The 23,675-nt window shown below is 44.2% G+C and overlaps 1 protein-coding gene across 6 annotated transcripts in view; it reads left to right on the top strand.

The window, feature by feature from the left end:
* Window positions 1-23,363, top strand: part of cemip (cell migration inducing hyaluronidase 1) — a 197,236-nt gene extending 173,873 nt beyond the window's left edge. For 5 of the 6 annotated variants that reach the window (XM_088370826.1, XM_088370827.1, XM_088370828.1 and 2 more), the window contains 8 exons: window positions 74-289; window positions 8,751-8,962; window positions 14,546-14,731; window positions 18,753-18,957; window positions 19,548-19,634; window positions 20,463-20,620; window positions 20,811-20,911; window positions 21,618-23,363. In XM_088370826.1, the coding sequence (XP_088226952.1) occupies window positions 74-289; window positions 8,751-8,962; window positions 14,546-14,731; window positions 18,753-18,957; window positions 19,548-19,634; window positions 20,463-20,620; window positions 20,811-20,911; window positions 21,618-21,850 (1,398 nt within the window). In that variant the 3' untranslated portion in view covers window positions 21,851-23,363. The remainder of the gene's footprint in view (window positions 1-73; window positions 290-8,750; window positions 8,963-14,545; window positions 14,732-18,752; window positions 18,958-19,547; window positions 19,635-20,462; window positions 20,621-20,810; window positions 20,912-21,617) is intronic. The other variant, XM_088370825.1, reaches the window with a different exon arrangement.
* The last annotated feature ends 312 nt before the right edge of the window (window positions 23,364-23,675 follow it).

Below are 23,675 nucleotides of genomic sequence, written 5' to 3'. Positions count from 1 at the left end.
TAACAAAATGCTTCATATATAGATATACGATATAGAATTTTATTTGCTAAAAATTGCTCTCTCTCTCACGTAGATCACATCACGTGTGTTTTTTGGGGAGCCTGGTCCATGGTTTAATAAGATGCAGATGGATGGGGACAAGACCACTATTTTCCATGACATTGACGGCTCTGTGAGTGAGTATCCCGGAGCTTACCTGGTTAAGGAAGACAACTGGCTGCTCCGTCACCCTGAGTGCATTGATGTGCCTGATTGGAGGGCTGCCATCTGCAGTGGGCACTATGCACAGGTAAGTCATCAACATAGAAACATACTGTTCTTACAACATACAAACACAGGTATTGCTTGTATATTGTGGTTCAATTGTTGGTGTCCCAATTTCACAGATTTATGTGTAAACATATCTAATTTTCTTTTGGAAAAGTTCACCGTCACGGAAATCGTTGGTATATGGCAATCATTTTGTACTCCCGGCTTGATGGGCCCATTGTGACCTGCATGTGCCAAGCTAGAAATAGAACGTGCTCCCCGATGCATGTTCCGGCCACAGCGCAGGAAAGCAGCTAAAACACTCACAAGGCAAAGCAAGGCCAAGGTGTTTGCAATGTTTTTACGTTTGAATACGTTCAGTGTTAGTGTTTACATTAATTGCGGGTGTGTCTGGAACGCAACCCCTGCAAAGAAAGAGGATCACTGTATTTTTTTTAATCATATTAGCTTTTCTGTCTTTCCAAGATAATTAAATCCACCATTAACATGTATTCCTTGACTTACATTCACAAGCTACAAATTAGTTATGTCTGCACAGTCTAATTAAAGCCACTACATAAGTCGTCAAAACTCTGCCTTTTTAATGATAACTACAACAGTGTTCAGTTGACTGCAGACCTCTACCAGGGCCAAACAATCCCAATTTATATCAGCACTAGTGCATTGCACTGTTTGTGTATGTGTATGACAGTGCTTTTTCATTTCCTAGATTAATTCGATATTCCCAGTTACAATATTTGCTGTCCAACGATAGCAATGTTTAAGTTTATTTTGCCCAGCTGTACGTACTTAACTTTAGATCTTCAATCTACAGTAATTACATTAACACTCTTGGGAAAAAATGTTGTCATGTTCCATGTTCGTGTTCAAAGCTACGTAAATATTCAAAAATGCATTTTCTGTATTGATAGCAAACACTGGCATTGAAAAAGATGGAAGCATCATGAAAATTGTTCAGAAATTAGTAAGTTATCGCTTATTTTCAACGCACATACATTGCCTTTGATAGAAATGCCACGAGTGTTGCTGAGCTGGCTGCTGTCGTATAACGGCAGTTGACGGACGTGCGCTTTTGTCACAAGTCGACGATCATTGATGTGATAGCAGCTTACATTAGCAGTAGCATCGGGGTTTTGAAAAGCACTGCTGAAGCATTCAAGGGCCACAAAAAAAAAAGTATTCAAGTATTCAATTTGATTCGTTAGAGTTTTACTTTTTTTCTGGTGACTAAATTATTTCATTTGTATTGATTTGTGTCATTTCTACCGATTTATCTATACATCTATCCATCCATCTATTGATTGATCCATTGATAGAGCCATCTTTCCATCGGTCCGTTCATCCATCTATACATCTATCCATTCATCTATTGATTGATCCACTGATAGAGCCATCTTTCCATCGGTCCATCCATCCATCTATCATCCATCCATCAAGCTTAATTTTTTTGCATGTTCTATCCAAAATATTTAATTTATGACCAAATGAAAAAAAAAATATAGCAATTGAAAATTGCCATTAGACTCCAATTTTAAGAAAAAATACTTTATTGGGATATGTAAACAGTATAGGTCTTTCTTTGAAATGATCTAATTTTTTCAAATTTCAAAAGTACTAGTGGTATCAGAATTTAGTTTTGGTGTCACTTTGTATTTTGCCCAGTTTACTATGACGGGTTCGACCTACTCTGTGACCCTAAATGTGACCCTAAATAGTACAAGTAGTAGTACAAATTAGAAGGATAGAGTTTAGATTCTGACAAATGACTCTTATGAACTGTCAAGAATCCTGGTCATTCGGACCCTGGGACAAAAAGAACTATAATTCGCGTTTTTTTTCATAGTTTGGATGGGGGGGCGACTTATACTGAGGAGCGACTTATATGTGAATTTTTTCACAAATTTTCAAAATTAAAAAAAAAAGGTGAAACCGCGATAAACGAACCGCGATGTAGCAAGGGATTATTGTAATTAGAATTTCAAGTGACGTGGCTGTTTACATAAAGGACAAAGTTTCGATCACGGGATGACAAATATGACGAAGGGCCCCACATACTACCGGCATCATTAGCGGCTTTGTTTGTAAGTGACACGGAGGACGAAGAGTTTGAAGGATTTAATGATTTGGAGTGAAACACTAAAAAACTGAAAAACTATTATGGCTTTTATGCACGCCTGGTCCTATTCTATGGATCTCTCTTTCACCTCTGTGGATGGAAGTCGGGGGCTGGCACTTGGCCCGGTGGCTGTCCAGGGACAGTGGATGGGGCTCGGACATGGCTTTTACGCACGCCCGGTCCTATTCCATGGAGCTCTCTTCCACCTCCGTGGCTGGAAGTGCCATCTCCGGGGATGGAAGTCCATGCCGCCACACGCCTGGAAGTCGACGCCGGTGCTTGGGGCCGTGTGGCGGTGAACTATTTATGTTATAGTTATTTGATATATTTTATTTCATGGAGCAACTTGTATATGTTTTTATTGTTACAGTTAAGTAGTTGTTGGCTCATTGAACTTTTGTTTTGTTAAATAAAGAGCTGTTTACCAAACCCACGTCTTTCCTTGTACTTTGTTAACGTTACAATATAGTTATATACTAGATCTGTGGAATAACGACGATGCTGACGTCAGGGCGCACACGCGTCGTTGTTGACAAAGAACGAGGAATTTGATCGATGGATTTAATGATTTGGAGTGACACAGATGGTTTGATAATATTATTGCTTATATAATAGTTATTTGATATGTAATTTGTATATCGTTATATTGGCCTGTGGAATATTTTGAAGTGCAAGCGCCGTCAGCTGCGCACACCCGGCCGGCATTGTTGACATAAAGGACGATTGATGGATTTAATGATTTGGAGTGACACAGATAGTTTGATAATATTGTTGCTTATATAATAGTTATTTGATATATAATTTATATATCGTTATATGGGCATGTGGAATATTTTGAATTGCAACCGCCGTCAGTGGCGTGCACCCGGCCGGCATTGTTGACATGAAGGACGATCGATGGATTTAATGAATTGGAGTGACACAGATGGTTTTATAAACGTGTTATTTATGTAATAGTTATTTGAATAACTCTGAATGTTACGTCAGGCCCGTTCTCAGCTCTTCGTTTGTGTTTATGTCACGTTAGCATACCTATCGTTTAGCCTGTTGTTGCTCGTTCATGCCTGTTATTGGTGTTGGATTGTGTCGAATACATTTCCCCCAAAATGCAATTCATACTCCGGAGGCGACTTATATATGTTTTTTTTTTTCACGTTATTGTGCATTTTATGGCTAATGCGACCTATATTACGGAGCGACTTATAGTCTGAAAAATACAGTACTATCCAATTTAGAATGTCATTCTTGGTTTTTTTTTCACTTTATAAGTAACACATTTCAAGGTGCTGAGGGCTTGCGCTGAGGAGCTCGCCCCCACCTTCACCACGATCTTCAACCGCTCCCTGGCCCTAGCAACCGTCCCGCCCTGCCTGAAAACCTCAACCATCATCCCAGTGCCGAAGAAGTCGGCCATCTCTAGCCTGAATGATTACCGACCAGTGGCCCTCACTCCGGTGATCATGAAGTGCTTTGAGAGGCTGGTTCTTCAGCACATCAAGGATTATCTTCCCCCACACCTCGACCCCCACCAGTTTGCATACTGGACCAACAGATCCACAGAGGACGCCATCGCCGTAGCCCTCCATTGTGCGGTGAACCACCTGGAGCAGCAGCAGAGCTATGTCCGGATGCTCTTTGTGGATTACAGTTCGGCATTCAACACCATCCTCCCGGACAGACTCACCACAAAGCTGGACACTCTCGGACTCCCCTCTCTCACATGTGCCTGGATTAATGACTTTCTGACCAACCGACTCCAGGCTGTGAGAGTTGGCTCCCGCCTCTCCTCCACCCGTACGCTGAGCATCGGCTCCCCACAGGGCTGTGTGTTGAGCCCCCTCCTCTTCTGCCTCTACACTCATGATTGCAGACCGGCTCACAACCACAACCGGATTGTCAAGTTCGCCGACGATACCACTGTGGTCGGTCTCATCTCCAATGGCGATGAGGTAGCCTACAGAGAGCTGGTCGACTGGTGCTCTGAGAACAATCTCGCTCTGAACACCAAGAAGACCAACGAGCTCATCATAGACTTCAGAAGACACAGCCCTGAGCCAACTCCCCTCTTCATCAACGGCGAGCAGGTGGAGAGGGTCCACAGCACCAAGTACCTGGGCGTCCACATCTCTGACCGGATCTCCTGGTCAGAGAACATCACCACCATCGTCAAGAAGGCTCAGCAGCGGTTACACTTCCTGAGAGTCCTCAGGAGGTACAACCTCAACACCGACCTGTTGCTGACCTTCTACCGATCTTCCATCGAGAGTCTTCTGACCTACTGCATCGTAGTATGGTTCGGCAGCTCCACCGCCGCTGACAGGGAGAAGCTGCAGAGAGTGGTGAAGGCAGCCCAGAGGAACATCGGCCGCCCTCTCCCCTCCCTTACGGACATCTACACTACCCGCTGCCTCAGCAGGGCTAAGGCCATCTCAGCGGACAGCTCCCACCCTGGCTCCGCCCTGTTTGACCTGGAAGACGCTACAGGCAAATGAAGACCAGGACAAACAGAGTCAAAAACAGTTTCTTTCCCCAAGCCATAGCCGCCCTCAACTCCAGCCGACACTGATGACACTTTCCTCCTGCACTACTACTGCACTTTGTCCGCACTACTGTTTCTGATTATCCATCTACTTTTCTACTAGTCGATTACTTGACTATGTTACTCGTATCTACCTCATGCACTGGATGGAGGTCTCCAATTTCATTGTACTATGTAGAATGACAATAAAGGTTTTCTGATTGATTGATTCTGATTAGAATGTCAAACTTGTTTTTTTCACTTTATAAGTATCCATCCATCCATCTTCTTCCGCTTATCCAGGGTCGGATAGCGGGGGCAGCAGCTTTAGGAGGGACTCCCAGACTTCCCTCTCCCCAGCCACTTCATCCAGCTCATCCCGGGGGATCCCAAGGCGTTCCCAGGCCAGCTGAGAGACATAGTCTCCAGCGCGTCCAGGGTCGTCCCCGGGGTCTCCTACCGGTGGGACATGCCCGGAACACCTCCCCAGGGAAGCGTCCAGGAGGCATCCTGGTAAGATGCCCGAGCCACCTCATCTGGCTCCTCTCAACATGGAGGAGTAGCGACTCTACTCCGAGTCCCTCCCGGATGACCGAGCTTCTCACCCTATCTCTAAGGGAGAGCCCAGACATCCTGCGGAGAAAACTCCCTTCGGCCACTTGTATCCGGGATTTCGTTCTTTTGGTCACGACCAATAGCTCGTGACCATAGGTGAGGGTAGGAGCGTAAATCGACTGATAAATTGAGAGTTTTAACTTTTGGCTCAGCTCTCTCTTCACTACAACGGACCGGTACATGGTCCGCATTATTGCCGACGCTAAACTGATCCGCATGTCGATCTCGCGCTCCATCCTCCCCTCACTCGTGAACAAGACTCCAAGATACTTGAACTCCTCCACTTGGGGCAGGATCTCATCCCCGATCCGGAGAGGGCATTCCACCCTTTTCCGATCGAAGACCATGGACTTGGAGGTGCTGACCCTCATCCCGACCGCTTCACACTCGGCTGCGAACCGTTCAAGCAAGAGCTGGAGATCACGGCCTAAAGAAACCAACAGCACCAAGTCATCTGCAAAAAGCAGAGACACGATGCTGAGGTCCCTAAACCAGACCCCCTCAACGCCTCGGCTGCGCCTAGAAATTCTGTCCATAAAAATTATGAACAGAATCGGTGACAAAGGGCAGCCTTGGCGGAGTCCAACCCTCACGGGGAACGAATCGGACTTACTGCCGGAAATGCGGACCAGACTCTGGCATCGGTGATACAGGGGCTGAACCGCCCTTATCAGATGGCTCGGCACCCCTTACTCCCGAAGCACCCGCCACAGAACCTCCCGAGGGACACGGTCGAACGCCTTCTCCAAGTCCACAAAACACATGTGGACTGGTTGGGCAAACTCCCATGCACCCTCGAGGATCCTGCCGAGGGTGTTGAGCTGGTCCACTGTTCCACGGCCAGGACGAAAGCCACACTGCTCCTCCTGAATCCGAGGTTCGACTTCCCGACGGACCCTCCTCTCCAGCACCCCTGAATAGACCTTACCAGGGAGGCTGAGGAGTGTGATTCCCCTGTAATTGGAACACACCCTCCGGTCCCCCTTCTTAAAGAGGGGAACCACCATCCCAGTCTGCAAATCCAGAGGCACTGTCCCCGATGTCCACGCAATGTTGTAGAGGCGTGTCAGCCATGACAGCCCTACAACATCCAGAGCCTTTAAGAAGTCCGGGCGGATCTCATCCACCCCCGGGGCCTTGCCACCGAGGAGTTTTTAATCTACCTCAGTGACTTCGACCCCAGAGATTGGAGAATCCGCCTCAGAGTCTCCAGGACCTGCTTCCTCAATGGAAGGCGTGTAGGTGGAATTGAGGAGGTCTTCAAAATATTCTCCCCACCGACTCACGACGTCCCGAGTCGAGGTCAGCAGCACGCCATCCCCACTGTAAACAGTGTTGACGTTGCACTGCTTCCCCCTCCTGAGACGCCGGATGGTGGACCAGAATTTCCTCAAAGCCGTCCGGAAGTCATTCTCCATAGCCTCACCAAACTCCTCCCACGCCCGGGCTTTTGCCTCGGCAACCGCCGAAGCTGCGTTCCGCTTGGCCATCCGATACCTGTCAGCTGCCTCCGGAGTCCCGCAGGCCAAAACGGCCCGATAGGACTCCTTCTTCAGCTTGACGGCATCCCTTACCGCCGGTGTCCACCAGCGGGTTTGGGGATTACCGCCACGACAGGCACCAATGACCTTACGGCCACAGCCTCGGTCAGCCGCCTCAACAACGGAGGCGCGGAACATGGTCCACTCAGACTCAATGTCCCCCGCCTCCCCGGGGACGTGGGAAAAGCTCTTCCTGACAGGGGATTCTGCCAGACGTTCCCAGCAGACCCTCACAGAGCGTTTGGGTCTGCCAGGTCGGACCGGCATCTTCCCCCACTATCGGAGCCAACCCACCACCAGGTGGCAGCTCCGCCCCTCTCTTCACATGAGTGTCCAAAACATGCGGCCGCAAATCCGATGACATGACTACAAAGTGTCCTGGTGCCAAGTGCACACATGGACACCCTTATGTTTGAACATGGTGTTCATTATTGAAAATCCGTGTCGAGCACAGAAGTCCAACAATAGAACACCGCTCGGGTTCCGATCGGGGGGGGGCGTTCCTCCCAATCACGCCCTTCCAGGTCTCACTGTCATTGCCCACGTGAGCATTGAAGTAACCCAATAGAACGATGGAGTCCCCAGAAGGAGCGCTCTCCAGCACTTCCTCCAGGGACTCCAAGAAGAGTGGGTACTCTGAGCTGCCGTTTGGTGCATAGACACAAACAACAGTCAGGACCCGTCCCCCCACCCGAAGGCGGAGGGAGGCTACCCTCTCGTTCACCGGGGTGAACCCCAATGTGCAGGCGCCCAGCCGGGGGGCAATAAGTATACCCACACCTGCTCGACGCCTCTCACCGTGGGCAGCTCCAGAGTGGAAGAGAGTCCAGCACCTCTCGAGAGGGCTTGTACCGGTCCCCAAACTGTGCGTGGAGGCAAGTCCGACTATTTCTAGTCGGAACCTTTCTGCCTCGCACACCAGCTCCTTTCCAGCCAGAGAGGTGACATTCCATGTCCCAAGAGCCAGCTTCTGCAGCCGGGGATCAAACCGCCAAGGTCCCTGCCTTTGGCCGCCGCCCAGCTTACACTGCACCCGACCCCTTTGGCCCCTCCCACAGGTGGTGAGCCCATGGGAAGGGGGACCCACGTTTCATTTTCGGGCTGTGCCCGGCCGGGCCCCATGGGTGAAGGCCCGGCCACCAGACGCTCGCCTTCAAACCCCGCCTCCAGGCCTGGCTCCAGAGGGGGGCCCCGGTGACCCGCGTCCGGGCGAGGGAAAACGTAATCCATTTATGTTATTCATCATAAGGGGCTTGTGAGCCGTGCTTTGTCTGGCCCCTCACCTAGGACCCGTTTGCCATGGGTGACCCTACCAGGGGCATGAAGCCCCAGACAACATGGTTCCTAGGATCATAGGGGCACGCAAACCCCTCCACCACGATAAAGTGACGACTCACGGAGGGGACTTTATAAGCAACAAAATAGAAGTGTAATTATGTAAATTCTTGGTTGAAATCTGGGCGGGACTAGATAAGCAGAATTGCTTCATCCCATTTCAGCAAGTCATGTAATAACAGTGGATGAATTGTAATGAATGGTGACAATGTACAAGCCGAAATAAACAAACAAACAAACAAACATGTACATAAATATTTATATTTAAACCTTTCTAGTTTACTAAATAATACACCAAATACCCAAAAAATTAAGACTTAGATCAGCCTAACAACGCAATGTTTATTTCCTACAGCTCTACGTCCAGACACGTAATCCTGCCAATCTGAACATGCACATAGTAAGAGATGAATACCCTGACCGACCCCTAACTTTAGAGGGTGCGTTGGGAAAGAGGAAGCACTACCAGCAGTTCCAACCAGTTGTCACTTTGGCCAAGGGGTATACCATCCATTGGGACCAAGCCGCACCTGCTGAGGTCACCATCTGGCTTATTAACTTCAACAAGTAAGTGAACATGGTCATGGTTTATAGTAGCAAGATGAAAACAGAGACACAGTGGAACACAAAAAACAGCGATTATGTTTCACTCAAAATGCTTGATTACAAATGTGGATCGTTGAGTGACAATTTTTTTAGAGAGGTTCAGTGGCGAACACACATACAGCACAGGTATGTATATGTACATTAATGCTGAATAAAGATTGCACTCAAATTCTGCTTTTATTTTATGACACCCCAGTGTTGGGCAGTAACAACATTTCAGGTAGTTGAACTACATACCTCAGTAGCATCGTCGTAGAGTCAAAGTCAAAGTCTGCTTTATTGATAATTTCTTCACATACCAAGACATACAAAGAGATCGAAATTTCGTTTCTTACTATCCCACGGTGACAAGACATATTACACATTCAAGTAAACAATACAAAAAGTAAAAATAAGAAGGCACATACAATGAGTCACTGTTTTCCAAAGATGATGGCTAAGCTCTGACCAGTAGAAAACTGGGACTAGTTAAATACAACTTCTGATGAGTGTAAAAGATATTTTAATTCTACTAATCTCAGACATTTATTCAACTTTCCCACCAGGTCTCATCCCAAAAGTCCAGATAAATCTATCTTGATTGACTTGATCTTAACTAACATGCTACATAGATTTTCTTCCTTCAATGTCGATTGTAATGACCGAAGTGATCATCATCATCATCATATAGAAGCACTAGGATTCCAAAATGCAAGCCCCGTATTGTTTTCAGAAAGAATTTTAAACATTTTCATGAGCAAGTCTTTCATCATGATTTGTGTTTGGTAAACTGGGAATATATACTAAATCTAATTCTAGACGTAGAGCAATCCTGGACGTTTTTCAAAGACATTTTCCTGCAAGTTTTAAATAAACATGCAGCTTTGAAGAGATCCATCCATCCATTATTCGTACCGCTTGTCCCCTTGGGGGTCACGAGTGTGCTGGAGCCTATCCCAGCAGTCATCAGGCAGGAGGCAGGGGCAGACACCCTGTACTGGTTGCCAGCCAATCGCAGAGCACACAGAGACGAACAACCAGTCGCACACGCACTTATGGGCAATTTGGAGTGCTCAATCGACCTACCAAGCATGTTTTTGGGATGTGAGAGGAAACCGGAGTTCCTGGGGAAAACATGCAAACGCCACACAGGGAAAGCCGAAGGTGGAATCGAACCCACAACCTTCCGAACTTTGAGGTGGATGATGATTATTATTATTATTATTATTATATTATTATCATTATTCAAATTGAGGCAGCATGGTGGCGCATTGGTTAGCACATTCACTTCCCAGTTTCAGAGGTGCAGGGTTTCATTCCTGCTCTGGCCTTCCTGTGTGGAGTTTGCATGTTCTCCTCTGCTACTCGTGTACTACTACAACTACTCCTACTCCTACTCCTATTCCTATTCCTACTCCTATTCCTACTCCTCCTCCTACTACTACTACTACTCTTAACATAAAACTCATTTCTTAACAGATTATTGATCATACATTGTTCTCAATGTTAATTTGAATATTCTAATGAATATCAGAGAAGCAGCTATACACGCAGAATATTCTTTTATGTGGTAAATATAAGGCAAAACACGTTGAAACCTGGCAAAGAATGTTTGGGCTGATATGCCAATGAAAGAAATCCACAACCCAGAGTTGCCAAGTATATACTTCAGTACAATATCCTTTTATCAATATTTTTTTTATCAATTTTTAAAATACAAAAATCACATTGCTCTCACCACAAATGTTAACGCAGAGGCTCCTGCCAATTTGTGTATGCTAACTTTTCCACTCATACATACCTACACTGAAATAAAATACTTGTGTATAGCAAAAAGACACAGCAAAGCAGACGTAGTCTTATAAAGTCCAGTTTTTCTTGGACTGTTTTCCCCAGAATTTGTCTTAACCAGTCTCTTATGGGATACAATTTGTCCCCGTCTCTTGGAGAAAATGTAAAAACCAAAAATTGATTTCCTTTGTTGTGTAGTTTAGAAATGTCCCCTGTGCTTTTGTGATTATTTAAAATTGATCTGTTTGTCGATGCATACATCACGCGGACGTGCGCTGGTGCTACAAGCGACTCACATAAGGCAAGCAGGGAGGGAAATTTAATGGGAAATGTTCATTTTCATTTTGTTTTACAATAGATATTACTTTGATTATTTGTTTGAATTTTCAAACTGAGAGAAATTTAGGGACAAAAACATGCTCAAATAAGCGTGACGTGAACTTTTGACCGCGGCCACTATATGTGCATGGCAACATATCATAGCTGAAATGTTGTTAAGGAAGACAAAAAACAATTGGACGTGTGTGTTTGCCACCATAAATGTTTTAGGTGCACATTGATCTGCATCTCAATAATTCATTTGTGTGCATTTTAAAGTGGCATCCTGCATAAATAGAGGGGGCATAGAAAGGCCCAAGTCCATCTTTACAGTTAAAAAGCAAGTTAACTCAACACGTTAGAATTCTGCACCTTCGAGCTGGCAGTGTGTGTTCCTCAAGTTAGGTGGTTGTCGTAGGAGTAGAAATGCCACTAGTTACATATGTCCATAGCTGATCGTGAAATAAAATCCAAATGAAAATTTGCTTGCTTATGTTTGAAGCAAATGTTTACACCCCACCCCCCTCAAAAAATGACCATTCTATCCCAGGCATCCAACTGTGCTTAGCATGCCCCTGAATTCGCACTGAATAAGGTCCTGTCAGTAAGCCGTACAGAAAGTAATCATCACACCCTAATTGAGTAAGCAGATAGTAGGTATATAAATGTATAAATGCACCAGACTAATATTGTATTCTAAGCAATTAGCATGGATTTGGACTTCAGAATCTTTATTATCCCCCGGAGTGGCAATTTGTTTCGCAACAACAGAACAACAGAGAGTCACCATTCATTTATCAACATCACACAATATGGCCAGGTGATGCGTTCAATTATACAATCATAATCATTACATTGTGCAGCATCCAGACACCTATACCTCAGGGGCAGGCTCACAATACCTGTTTCAAGAAGTCTATAGTGGTTGGCACAAAGATGTTCCTTTAGGTATTTGTTCTGAGCCTAGATAACAAGTACCGGCGGCCAGACGGCAGGAGCCTGTAGTGGAAGGCCAGCAGGTGGGGCTATTCGTCGGACAGAATAGCCCTAGCTTTCCTAGTGGCCCTGGCTCTATACAGCCCAGAAAGCTCCATGAAACCCGCCCCAGCAATACTTAGACATTGTGTCTTAATAGGTTTGTGAGAGGATGGAGATTCACTTACTATGAGCCGTTTCAAGATTAACATTTTATCAGGGTTTAATCTACAAAACTCTGGTCAATTAGTATGACAGGCAGTAAAACTTATTGTTTGTAATACTTTAGGTACTCGCAAAAATGGGCAAGTCTTTCTTGGTGGTCTATTATTGGCACTTGTTGCTCATCTGACGCTGCACCATTGATAGCAATGAAAATGACAATGGCACCATCTGTAGGTGTGTAGCAAGTCACGCAGCATGCCATTGATTTTTGTCTTTGTCAAAAGTCAATGGCATGCTGCGTGACCTGAATAGTTCTGGGTTGTATTCTGATAGATGGTGGCCAACTAGTAAATTATTTAAATGGCTGTGTCACAAAAAAAAAAAATCAAACTTTACAAGTTTAATGCTTAATTTTGAGAGACGTGTTACATAACAACTATCGTATTTGCCAGTGTATAAATCGACTCGGTGTATAAATCGACCCCCTAAAATTCGACGGAAATTTACGATTTTATGATATATCCTTTGTATAAGTCGAGCTCAATTGTTGCATTATATTAAACTTCAAAATTCAATCAGAAATATGCGAAATTTATTGACGAAATGTGTTCAAATTCCGGGAGGCCGGGCGCATGCGCAGTGGCCGGAAATAGCTCCAGCCGAGCGGCTCGGCTGTTTATAAGCACCGCAGAGGAGATCGCGGAGCCTCATTCGACTTCCAGCGGCCGGCGAGCTCGCGCACGCCGCCCGGCACCACCGGGAGGCCGGAAATAGCTCCAAGCCGAGCGGATCGGCACTTTATAAGCACCGCGGAGGAGATCGCGGAGCCTCATTCGACTTCCAGCGGCCAGCGCACTCGCGCACGCCGCCCGGCACCACCGGGAGGCCGTGCACACGCGCCAAGTGGCCGGAAATAGCTCCCGCCGAGCGGATCGGCTCTTTATAAGCACCGCGGAGGAGATCGCAGAGCCTCATTCGACTTCCAGCAGCCGGCGAGCTCGCACACGCCGCCCGGCACATCCGGGAGGCCGTGCGCACGCGCCAAGTGGCCGGGAATAGCTCCCGCCGAGCGCATCGGCAGTTTATAAGCACCGCGGAAGAGATCGCGGAGCCTCATTCGACTTCCAGCAGCCGGCGAGCTCGCGCACGCCGCCCGGCACAGCCGGGAGGCCGTGCGCACGCGCCGGGTGGCCGAAAATAGCTCCGGCCGGCGGATCGGCACTTTATAAGCACCGCGGATGAAATCGCAGAGCCTCATTCGACTTCCAGCGGGCCGCGCACTCGCGCACGCCGCCCGGTTCTAATTTTCTAAGTGCCAACGGCTCTTGCGCCATAAAGAGTCCGCCTCGGCTGGTTCCCCATGTCGGCCAGAACAAGTGAAAATTCGGCCTCTTCCCCTGGAAGTCCGGCCAAGTTTGGCGAATATTTTCTAAGTGCCAACGACTCAACCGCCGTAAAGTGTCCGCCTCGGCTGGTTCCCCGTGTCGACCACCACAAGTGAAAATTCGGCCTCTTCCCCTGGAAGTCTGGCCAAGTTTGGCAAATATTTTCAAAGTGCGAACGACTCAACCGCCGTAAAGTGTTCGCCTCGGCTGGTTCCCCGTGTCGGCCACCACAAGTGAAAATTCGGCCTCTTCCCCTGGAAGTCCGGCCAAGTTTGGCGAATATTTTCTAAGTGCCAACGACTCAACCGCCGTAAAGTGTCCGCCTCGGCTGGTTCCTCCGGTCGGCCAGAACAAGTGAAAATTCGGCCTCTTCCCCTGGAAGTCTGGCCAAGTTTGGCGAATATTTTCTAAGTGCCAACGACATTCATTTAGACATGGCGATTGAATGTTTACGTACCGGTAGTTATTGTCGTTGCTTGACGCGCGATGACTCGCACATTCGCTCAATACCCAGTACTTCCCCCTAGCAGTCATCGTCGCTGCCTGGCTTTCGATGTCCGTTATTGAGGTGAGAATATTTGAAATTGTTGCTGAGGATGCGTGTTAATGCGACGAACGCTTTATAATGATTCAGTTTCTCGCTGTTTGATGAGCCTGACGGACGCACACCCACGCACAATGAGATGCATGAGAAACGGCCTTGGTTACCATCACATTTGAAGCGATGAATACGAAGTTAAATTTTATGACTCGGTGTATAAGTCGAGGTCGATTTTTTTCGGTCGATTTTGGATCGAAAAAGGTCGACCAATACACCGGCAAATACGGTAAGTATTGTAGTCCAACTATTCCAACAGAGTTTTTATTAGAGTATTAAATACCCGCAAAACACTAATCCTTTGGACTTCTTGATATCATTTTTTTATTACAGAAATGACTGGATCAATGTGGGTGTGTGCTACCCTCAAGGCACTACCTTTGTTGTCATCTCTGACATTCACAATCGCCTGACCAAACAGACCCGGAAGACAGGAGTCTTCATGAGAACAATGCAGAAGGAGAAGCTCAACCACTCACATCTGACCAGGAGCTATTACTACTGGGAGGAAGACACAGGGTCAGACACACTCAAATACACAAGTGTCTTACAAATGTGTTATTTGTTATGGATTTGTACAAATGTGACTCTTCATAAATATTGCGAGTTACTTGCTAATATGCATTTTCAGATTATGATTATCATATTTTTATACAGGCGGCTCGGTGGAACACTGTTAGCACGTCCGCCTCATAGTTAGGAGGGTGCAAATTCGACTCCGGCTCTCCCTGTGTGTGTGGAGTTTGCATGTTCTCCCCGTGCCCGCGTGGGTTTTTTTCCGGGCACTCCGGTTTCCTCCCACATCGCAAAAACATGCTTGGAAGGCCGGTTGAGCACTACAAATTGTCCCTAGCTGTGAGTGTGAATGGTTGTTCGTCTCTGTGTGCCCTGCGATTGGCTGACAACCAGTTCAGGGTGTCCCCCACCTACTGCCTGATGACTGCTGGGATAGGCTCCAGCATGCCTGTGACCATAGAAAATGGATGGATGGATGGGTGGATGAATGGATGGGTTGGGTTGGGTTGGTGGGTTAGGGAGGGAGGGAGGGAGGGAGGGAGGGGGGGAGGGAGGGAGGGAGGGAGGAAGGGATATTTTTATACATATGTCCACATCAATTTGGGTGATAATCAGGCACCTTTTTTTTTTTTTTTTTACAAGGCAACATATGGACAGGCAACCTCACAACATGAAGTAGGTTGATATATATTGCGAGTTTTGTTCTAATATTTTAGAGAATAATTATCACATGCCTACACTTGCTCACACAAATTTTGGTGATAATTGGTCAGAGTTTTTGGACGTTGAGTTGTCACATTTTCCACCGTAACCCCTGCCGCCGCCCCCCTTTGGCGACGTCATACGCTAATTTTATCAGGTGTGTTGCAGTAGGAAGCCATATAAAACATGCAAAGCACCAGATCCCGAAGAGTGGAATATGTGACCTCTGATGTAGTCCATTACCATTTTTGATTGCAGCTTTGTGCTGTACTATTCTCAATTTGAGATTGTACTTTGTCCAACATCGATAATACCACATGAACATTTCAGCAAATAAACATCATGTGTAGACATACTATAATTTATTAATTGTTTTTTTTTTTTTATTTTGTCGCGCGCATGGACGCAAATCACTCCACGCATTCGGGGTTTGTTGTTAAAATTATAAATTTACTGAAACACACAACAGCGGCAGTTACAGTCAAGACCCGGCAAAACTCCCACTCACTGTCAACTACTTCCGGATACTGAGGACCCCCATAGTTGTCCCAGGTGCCTCATTAAAATCCCCAAATACTCGCCACTGATACAATACAGTACTATTTGCATATAACTGCATATAACGTGTTCAAAAACATATTCAAAAATGTATTAAAAATATAATTAACATGGCGGGTGAGTATGAATGTCCATTCAAATGTCCCAAAAACCACCATGGGCCCCACAATTATTTGCCTGTTCTGTGGGTGAGTAAATACTTTAATGGTATGTATGTGAGCACAATATGTACAGTAGATGTACCCCATCTATAATTACCATTGACCTCTCGGGGCAACCAATTTTTACTTGCAAGCTTAGGTTCCTCAATGGCTACAGGGAAGACACCACAGTAATAAGGTTCTTGCTTCTCCTAATTACCCCCTCTGTCATAACTTGTCTGAGGAACTGTCCATAAAGGATGTTATCTTTGAGTGATTTGGAACCACTCCTGCTTTACTGCTTTCTGCACGTAAAATAATGTTCCCATCAGTTTGTATATGATCAATAGTAGTGTTTGATGTTCATTGACAAAAATAAGTAAATCCATTAAATGTTTCATATCTGTGTTGTGTTCCACAGTAAATTTCAGGAAAGGCTATTTATTATTAGGATAATGTCTGAACTGAAATAATGAGTTTTCTGAACCTATGAACAAACATAGAATTTCATCAATGTATCTCTTTAATATGATATTGTGTTTAAATTAGTTGCTAGGACTACAAATGTAGAGGTTTGCATAACTGAACGCAAAGGGAGAACTTAAGTGTCCTAATCTACCTCTTGATAACATCATATCTGCAATATAACTATGTATAAACTGTGTATAGACATCAACATTTTGTACTGATAGATGTATGTATCGACATTTTGTACTGATGGATGGATGGATGGATGGATGGATGGATGGATGGATGGATGGATGGATGGATGGATGGATGGATGGATGGATGGATGGATGGATGGATGGATGGATCGACCGATCGATAGATTTATATCAAGTTAAAGTCCCAATGATCGTCACACACACATCTAGGTGTGGTGAAATTTGTCCTCTGCATTTAACCCATCCCCGTGTGATTTTGATCCATCCCCTGGGGGAGAGGGGAGCAGTGAGCAGCAGCGGTGCCGCGCTCGGGAATCATTTGGTGATCTAACCCCCCAATTCCAACTCTTAATGCTGAGTGCCAAGCAGGGAGGCAATGGGTCCCATTTTTATAGTCTTTGGTATGACCCAGCCGGGGTTTGAACCCACAACCTTCCAGTCTCAGGGCGGACACTCTACCACTAGGACACTGTATGTGTGTGTGTGTGTGTGTGCGCGCGCGTGTGTGTGTGTGTGTGTGTGTGTGTGTGTGTGTGTGTGTGTGTGTGTGTGTGTGTGTGTGTGTGTGTGTGTGTGTGTGTGTGTGTGTGTGTGTGTATATATATATATATATATATATATATATATATATATACACACCGTAATTTTCGGACTATAAGTCGCGTTTTTTTTTCATAGTTTGGGTGGGGGGGCGACTTATAATGAGGAGCAACTTACGTATATGTGAATGTTTTCTAAAATTTTCCCCAAAAGAAAAAAAAGTGAAACCGCGATAAATGAACCGCGATGTAGCAAGGGATTACTGTAATTTGAATTTCAAGTTACGTCAGTAGCGCGGAGCAGCACGGCGCAGCGCAGCGCGGCGGTTGTTTACAAAAAGGACAAAGCTTGATCACGGGATGACGATAATGACGAAGAGCCCCACGTACATCATTGCGGCTTTGTTTCTAAGTGACACGGAGGACGAAGAGTTTGAAGGATTTAAGGATTTGGAGTGACACAGAAGGTTTGAAAACTATTATGGCTTTTACGCACGCCCGGTCCTACTCTACGGAGCTCTCTTTCACCTCCGTGGATAGAAGTCGGGGGCCGGCGCTCGGCCGGGTGGCTGTCCGGGGACGGTGGATGGGGCTCAGTCATGGCTTTTACGCACGGCCGGTCCTATTCTATGGATCTCTCTTCCACCTCCGTGGCTGGAAGTCCATGCCGCCACACGCCTGGAAGTTTGTTTTTTTAAATAAAGAGCCGTTTACAAAACCCACGTCTTTCCTTGTACTTTGTTAACGCTACAATATAGTTATATACTAGATCTGTGGAATAACGACGAGGCTGACGTCAGGGCGCACGCGCGGCGTTGTTGACAAAGGACGAGGAATTTGATCGATGGATTTAATGATTTAGAGTGCACAGATGGTTTGATAATATTATTGCTTATATAATGGTTATTTGATATCTAATTTATATATCATATGGGCCTGTGGAATATTTTGAAGTGCAACGCCGTCAGCGGCGCGCACCCAATGTTGAAAAAGGACGATCGATGGATTTAATGAATTGGAGTGACACAGATGGTTTTATAAACGTGTTATTTATGTAATAGGTTTTTTTAATAACTCTGAACGTCAGGCCCGTTCTCAGCTCTTCGTTTGTGTTTATGTCACGTTAACATACCTATAGTTTAGCCTGTTGTTGCTCGTTCATGTCTGTTCTTTGTGTTGGATTTTGTCGAATAAATTTCCCCCCAAAATGCGACATACTCCGGAGTGACTTATATATATGTTTTTTTTCACGTTATTCTGCATTTTATGGCTAATGCGACCTATATTCCGGAGCGCCTTTTAGTCCGAAAATTACGGTATATAGTATATCACAATTACAGACAGAGCTTTGTTTTTAATCATGTCAATACTTCCAAACTAACTGTGGTGGTTGTGTGTTTTGATATGATGTGTTTTGCAGGCTGCTCTTCTTGAAGGTTCAGGCTCATAATGACAAGGAGCAATTTGCCTTTTGCTCCCTCAAAGGATGCGAGAGGGTAAAGATAACAGCAGTCATCCCTAAAGGGAGTCCACCCAGCAATTGCATGGCACAGGCCTATCCAAAACATGCTGAGCTGCCTGTCGTAGATGTGCCAATGCCCAGGAAGATCCCAAATGACAGACTGGTGAGAAATGGGAAAGAATCAATTTCATACTCAAATAATATTGAAATGCTCAATTTGTGGTGGACATTATACAAATATTTTGGAAAGTTTGATAATGAACATGTTGGCTTGCTGAATGTGGTTCAACAGTCTTAGGTTTATGTTCATCTGAACTGATTTTGTCATCTGAAAAATCATCTAAAATTAAAAATTGTGGGCAAGCATACAAGTGCTTTTAATGTTCAAAGTGAAGACTCCAATTAGTAATCATAAAAATAGATAGATGATGAGAGAGAGAGAGAGAGAGAGAGAGAGAGAGAGAGAGAGAGAGAGAGAGAGAGAGAGGGAGAGAGAGAGAAATTATTTTTGAAAGTATATGGGCTTAGAACCTGCATCGCCAGCAAGGGGTAAACATGCACTAATTATTAGGAACCAACACTGACATTAATACTTGATTTTGATTGAAGTAGTGATTAATTAAAATAATTTATAAATAAAAAAATAATTTATACAAAAGTAAAATGTATATCTATTTATTTGTTGTCTTATTGTGGCAACTCGGTCTCTCTCAAATGTCAAAATTGTCTCATATTTATTTTTGTTTGTTTCAGCACTCACCAGAGCACTTACTGGAAGTCAAACTAGAGTCCTATAATACTCGGTTTTTCCACATTAAGGAGGACTTTGCCTTTACGGAGGTAATTTTATGTTTTTCCTTTGCGTTGGAGATTTCCCTCACTGCTCTGACTTAAGATTTGCATACACTGCAAAATGTTACAAATGTTAGTTTCGAATTATAATTCAATACAAAGTACATGGTCATATTTTGGGATTTGGGCTGTGGGACCAAGGTATTATGTTCAAATTTGTGCTCAATACTTAATGTTATTTTGTTTTACTACTATTCCCTGAGTTTCAATTTTGATAATTGCACTTTCATTCGTGGAGCTTGGCAAACCAGACCCAATGTTGTATCAGGTGTTGATGGCACTGGAAGCATTTATTTCAAAGTAAGACAGATTTTTTTTGTTTCCCCCTCAAAGTCATCCCCGCTCTTTGCTGATTGGTTCCTTCAAATTGTTTGTTTGCTCAAGTGTGCCCCACCTCAGAAATGCACATCAGGCTACACCAAACCACCTAACTATTTTCCATTCATTGCGCATATTAGTGCAAATGATACATAATCTGGGTCCTCCAAGGACCTTTTCTGAATTGGGCCCTGTTTTCTTGACTAGGTATAAAAGCCAACGGAACACTAATGACTGAGGTAGAGAAAGTAGTACTAAACCTTAATATCACTTCATATGTATGTTTAAGTATTCAAGCGGGTAAGTAGCTCACATTCGCCTCATGTAACCCTGAATTACTAACTGCTAAGACTTTTTCCTCTTTTCTTCCTTATTTAAAATACCTATTTTTATAATACATTGTATATTTACAAACATTGCTTTAAGCGTCTGATTAAATGATGCTGAACAGTGTGTAGTAGCACTTTAGAAAGTTATGTGAATGACTGGCAATGACAGGTGAATGGCCGGAAATTGTACCAACCAGAAGATGGCGTGCAGCTAACCATAATCGATGGGCATGATGGCAAGGTGATAGAGAGCAAAGGCTTCAGGAACTCAATCCTTCAGGGTGTGCCTGCGCAGATAAACAACTACATCAGTGGACTGAAAGATGGGTAAGAGCAGGCTTTGCAATGTAACCAGCAACACAATACAGAAATCTTTGATTCATAATGAACTGAATGCAGTAAAATTATCCAACTAAAATGATTACTTTCCTTACACAAGTTTGTGAAACGTGATTAATTGGAGTGACTTGAACTGTGGTTTCTTTATTATTGTTATTATGTCCCATTCTTTCTCCAGTTCTGTTGTTCTCCTGACATCAAAAGGGCGTCTGATAACAAGAGGTCCATGGACCAAAGTATTGGAGCGACTTGGAGCGTACTCAGGAAAGCCATTGAAAGGTAATTTCTGACAACAAAATATGATTTGTTTTTCAATTAAATGTGTAGTGTTAACCTTAATGTTAACTAAAATAGTAGTCTGCTAATTTACAATGAATGATGTTGTTTCAGGACATAAAATAATAAATGCCAAACTCGGGCATCCATACATCCATCTCTGACAATATTTGGAAAGCACAGAGCATGTGTTTAAATACTAGATGATGAATAGACATCATAATTCAAGTTAGGTACATTTTATTTATAATGTGCCAATTCCGAACATGTTATCTCAAGGGATTCCTCACACTTTAAAGGTAAACATGTTGCACCAAAATGGTGGCATTTTGCCTCTCAAAATTTGAGACCGTGAAACTGCAATTTTCATCTACTCGCACCCAAGCAACCAGTAATTTACTGATTAAAACAAAAAAACAATTCTTGAATATATTTTGTTGCTGACAAACCTGCACTCCGCATTTCAGTAATATAGTGTAAATAAGTGGGATGAATATTTACACTTTGATATTTACTCTAGTCCTTTCATGACACAAATCTACTTGCGCCCCTAAAACGTCAGGTTACAAAGTTAGTCTCAAGCCCTAGAGAGGCAAAGGAAAAGTTTCCCTCTAAGGCATAACCTATGAACTGAGACTTACTATGTGCTACAATCATTTGTGGTTTTGGACTGGGAGAGGATACTAAAATAACCAGACCCACTCAACAGCTTTGGGCACGCAAGCCAGAGTCAACACAAACCCAGAAGAAGCTTGCTTAGAAGCAACAATCTTCACGTCAGGTCCTCACCCTCTTCAATGTTTTCCTCCTGAAGATAAATTGGCGTTTGTAGGCTTCAAGGGCTCATTTCACCCTGACTGGATTCGATTGGAAGTGGACCCCGACAGAGCCAAGATCCACCAGGTCCTGCCAATCCCTGTGGTCCACAAGATGAAGCTATGAGTGACAGGCAGAACGGGAAGAACAAAGAGCCTATGTGGCTGCAATATCATGAAAACAAAACAAAAAAATACACACACATACTCAGACAATGCACTCACTATACATTGACTATAGACTTTTGTGGTCCAGGTCCAAGTGGTGTGTTTTTGATTACTAGACGGCTTAAACTCGACGTAGAATTATTGTGCAGAATTATGGCCGACTCTTCGTACATTAACGGGAAGTTTGAGACGCTGCACTTCTATCATGAGCACATTAATCATTACTATAGTCCTGCTGGCATTTTGCATAACATGCCCCTGAGGAGTTATTGTCAGAAGACACATGCGAGTACAAGGTGAAAGCCCTTTTGCTGTGTGAGAAAGCTAAGAAGCTCGTCAGATGATGGTTGGTTGGCCACGCTTGTCAGATATTTTAAGTGTCTAAAACTGCAGAGTTCAGTTGAAAGCTGAAGCTTGGACAACAACTAAGTTTATTTTTGTCAAGCTAAATATTACCTATGGAAAAAGACAAATTTATGCGCATGTACTTTACATTTAAAAGCTCTCATCTGCTGGGTATGCTTCTTGGTCGCTGACATTTAGTCTTTGTTGCAACTGTGTGTTGGATTTCTATAATGTCAGCCAGCGACCTCTTCAACATCAATATTACAAGCAAGATTTTGTCCAAACAAAATGAAGTGTGTATCATCTGCATCCTTCCATGAAAGTGTGGCAATAGGTAATATGTGAAACAAGCGTCCTAAATGTCCATGTTATTAAACTCAATTACTCAACAAAAAGAAAAATATAGTCATTGTTAGCATCCAATGCAGGGTTGTGTAATAGTAGCTTGTATATTTTTTTTATTTTTTCTATTTTAAAGTCCCAATGATCGTCACACATACATCTGGGTGTGGTAAAATTTGTCCTCTGCATTTAACCCATCCCCGTGTGATTTTGAGCCATCCCCTGGGAGAGAGGGGAGCAGTGAGCAGCAGCGGTGCCGCGCTCGGGAATCATTTGGTGATCTAACCCCCCAATTCCAACCAATTCCAATGTGATACATTGCTCTGTATTTTTAGTGTTGAACCAGCAAAAGGCCCATAACTAAAGGATCCACTAAATGTCAAACGATGGAGTTTTTGTAGATGTAATTTTCTTATTTAAAAGTCCCGCAGAAACATTTGTTCCAATCTGGACCCTCCCTTTGCCGAAATAGCTGGTCTTTTTTCGGAGGGTGTAGGAGTAATTCTGTGTTTTGTATGTTTGACTTGTTTTTAAAATTCCACAGATATGGCATATATTTTATACTTATTTATTGTACAGACTCCACCAATCCAAATCTGCAATGAACATCATCTGAGTTGTAACGTTGTTTCTGTCCTCTGTGTACATGTAGGTAATAGATCAATTTTTCAACCTCCTGCAAACTTGTATATGCATTGTTCACTAAACAAAATGAATGTGTTGTATGCGATTGTTAATGTTTGTCTTTTGAGACTTTTGTACATAAATAAATAATGCTGATGAGAGATTGACTGGTATCTTTTTTTTTCACAGTGGCAAGAACAAAGAACCAATTGAAACATTTCAAAACTGGCATCCTGCAAAGTTACAGGACAGCACTGAACTTTTTATGTGTTGTGACATGGTGAAAATACTCCAAATATGAAGAATTGCGCCACACTTCATGCACTGTTTTTTTTTTTTTTTTTTTAAGTCTCCCCTCACTTAGCCTGTATTCAGGGGTTCGTCTTGTCTTCTGACAATGAGTGACATTTCAGCCTGCCCTCGCTTCTGTGGAACCGATGGAGAGTACAACGTACAATGTAAGTCTTACATAA

This window comes from Syngnathus floridae, chromosome 3 (genome assembly GCF_059516105.1).
Source record: "Syngnathus floridae isolate MCC-2025c chromosome 3, RoL_Sflo_1.0, whole genome shotgun sequence".
NCBI classification, from domain to species: domain Eukaryota; kingdom Metazoa; phylum Chordata; class Actinopteri; order Syngnathiformes; family Syngnathidae; genus Syngnathus; species Syngnathus floridae.
Note: the sequence above shows the minus strand (reverse complement) of the source record. Positions and strands in the feature narration are given on the sequence as shown.